At 37.6% G+C, this 6,691-nt stretch overlaps 1 protein-coding gene across 2 annotated transcripts; it reads left to right on the top strand.

The window, feature by feature from the left end:
- The first annotated feature begins 1,328 nt into the window (after positions 1 to 1,328).
- On the top strand, positions 1,329 to 6,192 carry hlx1 (H2.0-like homeo box 1 (Drosophila)). Of its 2 annotated transcripts, XM_059356393.1 has the most exons (4): positions 1,329 to 2,303; positions 2,664 to 2,852; positions 2,984 to 3,168; positions 5,303 to 6,192. In XM_059356393.1, exons 1-4 carry the CDS (start codon positions 1,844 to 1,846, stop codon positions 5,636 to 5,638), a joined length of 1,170 nt encoding a protein of 389 aa, XP_059212376.1. In that variant the 5' UTR covers positions 1,329 to 1,843; the 3' UTR covers positions 5,639 to 6,192. The 2 variants fall into 2 exon arrangements, with proteins under 2 accessions (XP_059212376.1, XP_059212377.1); XM_059356394.1 differs by lacking the exon at positions 2,664 to 2,852.
- The last annotated feature ends 499 nt before the right edge of the window (positions 6,193 to 6,691 follow it).

Here is a 6,691-nt window from a genome sequence, read left to right on the forward strand (position 1 = left end):
AATATTTAAATTAGATAATTCTAATATGTTGTTTCTGACAAAATATGACCAAAAAATAATGTAACATCTCGAAAATGGCTTATAAGTTGTTTTATTTAGCGATTTATTTTAGTTTTTGTCTCGGGCTGTTTCCTGGATGCAAAACAAAAATATATACCGATAACTTCATGTAAGCTGCAGGAAAAAATACATTTTTTTCCATTTCTACGATTTAAATTACAAAATGTTACTGGCCGCGTCCCAACGTGTGAATCTTTTGTGGCCTCGCGGATAAAGTATCGCCTCTGAAGTTAATTGTGTTTTGGTTTTCGAGGGGAATCGGTTTCCTCTGTTTATTATGAGCTTGGGGACGGATTTGCGTCATCGTGCAACTTGCAGGTCGAGATAAAGTTGCACAAATATTGAAAAAGGGAAGTTCTAACAGTCATTATAAAGTCCCCCCCTCTGCACCGGAAGAAATAAGGATTTCTGCTGTATCCTAAAATACTAAAACAGGTTCTATTTCGGGGGCAAATCTAGCAGGAATATCCGCTCATTTAACACGAATCACAGCCCATCAAAAACAGGATGAGTGGAGCTAATAGAGCCTCTCCTGGGCCCGGGGTCATATGATTACACGTCCACTCTGTACACGGCATTATGACTGCTTTATAACCGGGTGGCAAGTCTTTCGATTTGATTTGCTTTCATTTTCATTATTATTTTATTACTTGTTTATTTCATGACTTTTTCTCATTTTATGATTTTTTTTTATTTGCAACCTATTTCCTTTGGAGTGAGGTATGATTTTTTTTCTTGGTTAGATACATTTTTAAAAAACAGAGAAAAGAAAAATGGCAATTAACAAGATAGTGTTTACCAAGACGCTTCCTCTCATAAGCAACAACAACAGCCACAACAACAACAACAACAATAATAAATAAGAATGTGCATCATTGATTTAATTTTTTAATACTTTAACATGTTTTTTTAAAAATGTATAATTTAATATTCCAATAATATTTTTTATTTATTATAATTTTGTGGGCAATATAATTTGTTTTGTGTTGGCGTAAAAGTAACTTTCTTGAAATATTTAATACTGAAAAATGGAAATTAACATGAGGCTTGGTTTATCTATAAGCTTCCTGTCATGCCAGCCAAAGAAAAACAATAGTTAAGGATGTTTTTCATTAATGTATTTTTTTTAATTACTTTTTTATTTAGCCAATCATGATTATTATTATTGTTGTTGTTTTTTGTTGTTGTATTTATTGTTATTTTTGTATTATTTATTCCTTTTTTTGCCCATGGCAATATCTAAGTTGTTTGTCTTGATTTGAAAGACTTTCTGATAATATTTACAATCCACTGCAATTTGCAAACTCGCCTTATGGAAAGAGGTGTGATTTATTTATTTTTCTTGGTTAAATAGATTTTTTTATATGTAAGTGAACACGAGAGTTAATGGCTATAATGTGGTTGGGTGCGGTGATGGGTGGGGGTTCTCTTTAAGTGATCAATCCATCATCTGGGGATCAAAATTTCTCCGAAGTGTCCCGGTCGTGCATGTGTGTGTATATGTATGCGTGTGTTTTGGTTACACATCATCCTCATTTGTAAAGGGCGTGATGTGAGCGAATGCAAAGCATCCATTGGCTCAGAAAGCGACCAATCAGTGTCAGCGGAGGGACTTCAGAGTAGAGCTGCAGGGTTTGGATTTCAGAGTTGGGAGAGCGATTTTGGCAGTGACACAAAGAGGACGGTCATCTATCCCCCCCTAAAACGCCATCCCTGCTTTTTTACATGCCTGTCCGCTTATACCCTCTCCTGAGCAACAATAAGACGCATTAGAGGCTGCGGGATGTACACGGCCGGGCTCAACCCGTTTTACGCGTCAAACTTCAGCCTCTGGTCCGCGTACTGCGCGGGGGGCTTCGCTGTGGATACCATGAAGAAACCCTCGTTTTGCATCGCAGACATTTTGCAGGCTGGCGGAGATGCGGAGAACATCCCGGGGTCGTCGGCCCTCATGGTGCACATGGGACACCACCACCAGCACCAGCAGCAGCACCACCGCGCGCAGCACGGCGGACACTCCGGCGGCTCGCCGCTGCGCCCTTCTCCCGTCGCGCCCGAGCCGTACGGCGCTAGACTGAGTCCGGCGTCCCCTTACCACAGACACGGACTAACATCAGTGCCCAGAACTGCATATAACTCCCAACAAGCTCCTCCGCCTTCAAGCAAAGACCTCAAATTCGGAATTGATCGGATATTGTCGACAGATTTTGATCCAAAGGGCAAAGAAAAGTCGTCATTAAAAGGTGAGATTTTATCACGAACACACAGATAGAGAAAAGCTTCCTGTCAGGGCAGCCAGAGAAGACAATAAACAAGGATGTTTTATGGACTTAGTTATGTTTTTAATGATAGCATGACAAGAAAGTTTAGAAAGTTAGAAGTATAAAGTTTACACAGAGTAGTAAGGAGCCCTGAGGGGGAATCTGCTCTTTTGCCCCTGAACCAGAGAGGTCAAAGGTCAGGATCAGCTGGAAGTTTACTCAGCAGTCACACTTGAACCCAGGCTTTTGATTTCTTTGATGGTCTCCCTAAATATTAGACCATCTTGCCCCTCCGTCAGGTTGTGAGTCTTTGTTTCCTGATCATGTCTCGCTCTGTAACAGATCTCACATCCATCGTTAGCTCGAACCGTCAGTCAGGGATCCACATCCCCATTCAGCCTGCGGCCAGCCAGTACTTCTCCTGCATAGACCCCGGGATGAGCGACGCGTCCTCCATGATGAGTGCACTAGGCAGCAGCAGCAGCAGCAGCAGGCATTCAGGCCAGCATCAGTTTCAGGACACCTTCCCAGGTAGAGACCACATGTAGGACTGGAGCAGACAGGAAGCTGGTCCGTCCAGCTGTCACCTGCACTCAATGCTGGTTTCTCTTCTCTTTTTTTATTTTTTGTTTTAACCTCATGTCCAACTCGTGTCTTTTCAGGTCCCTATGCCGTCCTCACTAAAGACACCATGCCACAGACGTACAAGAGGAAAAGGTCGTGGTCGAGGGCCGTGTTCTCAAACCTGCAGAGGAAAGGACTGGAGAAGAGATTTGAGATACAGAAATATGTCACCAAGCCGGACAGAAAACAGCTGGCGGCCATGCTCGGGCTCACGGATGCTCAGGTGAGAAGCAGTGTGGACTCAACATTACGCTTAATTTTAGGAGGACCTAATTTTTTAAAAGGGTTATTATTTTTTGGAACAAACCAAATCAACAAAAAAAGGGTTTAAAGGAACATCTTAAAAGGTTATTAGACAATAAAGGCCTTCAAAATAAATAACCAAGATGGGTTTAATTTAATTTCTTTGCAGTATAGATGATCAAATAAACACATATTACTATTATTATTATTATTATTATTATCATCATTAGTAGTAGTAGTAGTAGTAGTAGTAATCATGTTTTTATTATTTTTATTATTATTTTTTTCATATATCTTTAATGAAAAATATATTGATGCACATCATGGAGATGTTGTAGCTATATTTTATATATTTTTGGATTATATCATGTTTTACATTATTTTATTTATGTGTATTTTCTTTGAAGGCAGGCCTCAGGAAGGGAAGCTGCAGGGATCCAAATAAACAATAAAACAATAAGACCGCAGGGCCGTAGTCATCTCAGATCTTAGCGATACTGGGGACATGACCCCCCTTACACCCCTTAGAAAAATGTGAAAATAATTCAGTTTTGTTTGTTATTGTTTGTTTTTCTCATATTTAATAATTCAGCTTTTTATAAATTATATTACCTTTATATTTTTAATTCCCTACATGGTCCAAACCCACTCTGAAAGTACCTGAAACAGCCTATTAAGTCAAAGTAAAGTCATCCATGGGTTGATAAATCTACTAGAAAAAATAATTACAGTGAACAAAGAGGTCAGTGTCCTCACTGGTCGCTCTGGCCCTGACAAACTAATACAGTTATTTAAAACTAAAATCAAACAAACATATTTGAGGAAGAGCAACATTATTTATGTCTAAAATATCACATATCAGCCTGAAGGATTCAAAAAGATTCTTATAATAAATTTCTTGCACGAGAAAACTGAAATGTTTTGGATCTGCATTCCACATTCACCCTAAGAACTTCATATTTAAAGTGAATTAATGATAACTGACACAGACACAAGAGCTCTGGATCCAGATGTTTAATTGAAGTTGGCACAGCTGCACCATAACTGCACGGAGTGACCTGATTGGCTGAGAGTCATCCCAGTCAAGTTGCACCAGATCTTGAGCAACAGTTGTTGTTTACATTTCAACACACTGTACAAACGTCAGAGCCACTTAATCTCACTGAGCAGCACGTCAACGTTAATGATAACTGACACACATTGTCTCACTTTATTAACATTTCTATCTAATAGTACATGTGAAAACATTTTTTTTACATTATTATACTCAGGATAGCAACAATTTTCCTGATGTCTACTAGTGTTTAATAATATTTTTTGCACATTATTTACACTTTTCGTGCTGCTGTATTGACCTGGTCTCTATTTCAAATGTGGGCACACACCTAAATGAGACGTATGGTTGAATAAGGGCTCAATTAAATTTAATTAATTTTAATTTAATATTTTATTCATTCTTTAAAGGGCAATTTAAGGCAACAAGCCTACAGAAATACACAGAAAATGTATTTACTCAAAAAACATGTAAGTTATTCTAAATTTTATTAGCAGTCACATATCAAACAGGTCATGTGTAAAAGGTCAAAGATCAAGTGCATTTATTAGTTTATACACAAGGTGAGCTGACTAGTTATTGTACAGAAATGTGTCTATTTACAAGTTTAACAGCCTCTAGAAATTAAATCCACCTCAACACAGGTTGGTTGCCTGGAAATGTGTATAAACTATTGTGTATTTCTCCTTAGTACATGGGAAGGAGTAAATAAAATGAATTAAATACATTAAAAAAAAGTTTTGGAAGCATTATATCCTTATTTTTGTTAAATTAAATTATTTAATTGTATTTGTATAAAAATAAAAAATAACAATTAAAACATATCATAAAAATAATTTTAAAAATAAATACACATGAAGTTAAAATAATAACAAAAACATTTATATCGCCCCAAATAAAAAAAATATTTCCATAATAAGCCTGATCTTATTGATAAGACTCTGCTCAGATTTGACCTGGAAAATAAAGGAAAATGTGAGAGAGTATGCAAACATACTGCAGTTGTGTGTCGCTGTGTTGAACACATAAACTGACCCATCAGTGTGTGTGTGTGTTTCAGGTGAAGGTGTGGTTTCAGAACAGACGCATGAAGTGGAGACACTCCAAAGAGGCGCAGGCCCAGAAGGACAAGGAGAAGGAGCAGCCGGATAAGAGCGCGTCCGAGGCGGGCAGCAGGGAGCCCGGGGAGCCGGCGGAGGAGGAGTCCGAGTGCGAGAGCGAGGGACGGAGCGAGTGCGAGTCCGACGAGGCTCCGGAGGAAAACTCAGACGGACATGTGGACATTTCTGAGCCAACAAACAAAACCAGCGTGATCATGAGCGGCAGCGGGCCGGCGAGCAGCGCGGAGCCGGCGGCCGCAGCCACAGACACGGAGGCCTCTCACATACTCATATGAAGGCTGTAGTTTAGTGACTTTTATTATTATTTTGACAGAAGAACGACAGTGATGTTGAAACGCACCTGGAGCGTCAATTCAGTACGTAAAATCAGGCCTGTATCCGTCTAATTCCTGGGAACAAGTGGAGCAACAAGACATTATTATTTGTTAAATATGACTTTATATTTTTAACCCACTCACCAAGAATATAGTCCAAATTCTTATTCTTTTTCAGATTTTTTTTTGTTCAATTTCTTTCTGCTCTCTAATAATAAAAAAGGCTCTTATAAATAATAAATAAATAAATAATCGGACTTCCGGCCACCTCCAGCGTCTCCTCACTGTCGTTTTCCTCTCAAGAGCTTTCGTGTGTATCATGTTTTCCTCATGTGAAGGAAATTATGCGGTTGTGAATTTAATTTTTTAGGTTTTGAACCACTCGTTTCTCAGAACATCACAGCAGTGTTCCTGTATTATTATAATAATTATTTTTTTTGTCTGGATATATGGCTGTGCTATTTTGTTAATAATAATTTGCACTGAAAATACTGTAAATAAAATGTTTCTTACTTTGAAAATCGGATTACGGTGTATTATTATTAATATTATTATTATTATTTCATGGGTTTATTTAATTGTACGAATTTTCATCCGCTCACTCATCAGAAATGAGTCAATTATTTATTGTCAATCTGTTTAATTTCGGCCTTGAACTATTTTTTTTATTTATTGTTGTATTTATAGAAGAAAATAATGATAATAATAAGGAAATCAAGAAGAAATTGCATGAACGTAAATATGCAATATTTTGTGACATTTATATTTATATAATAATACATTTCCTGCAAACCGGAAGCCGAAGCTGCTGTACAACGTGGTAGCTAAAATTTACAAAAATATACAAGTCATTTTCACACACCATAAGAAACAATTACACATAAACTCAAGTGAATAATGTTTTAATAATTATCACACCAAGAACTTTGAAATTAATTAGGCTACTTATTTAAAATTAAAACGTGAAAATAATGAGCGTCTTTTTTTCCCCCTCTCCGGACAGTTTAAAAGGTT

Source organism: Centropristis striata, chromosome 18, assembly GCF_030273125.1.
Source record: "Centropristis striata isolate RG_2023a ecotype Rhode Island chromosome 18, C.striata_1.0, whole genome shotgun sequence".
In the NCBI taxonomy this organism is placed as follows: domain Eukaryota; kingdom Metazoa; phylum Chordata; class Actinopteri; order Perciformes; family Serranidae; genus Centropristis; species Centropristis striata.

Excerpts from the sequence above, each read along its gene's own strand:
- hlx1 (XM_059356393.1), top strand. The coding sequence starts at position 1,844 with ATGTACACGGCCGGGCTCAACCCGTTTTACGCGTCAAACTTCAGCCTC. Across the intron at positions 2,304-2,663 it reads AGAAAAGTCGTCATTAAAAG|ATCTCACATCCATCGTTAGC; the intron begins GTGAGATTTTAT and ends GCTCTGTAACAG. Across the intron at positions 2,853-2,983 it reads GTTTCAGGACACCTTCCCAG|GTCCCTATGCCGTCCTCACT; the intron begins GTAGAGACCACA and ends GTGTCTTTTCAG.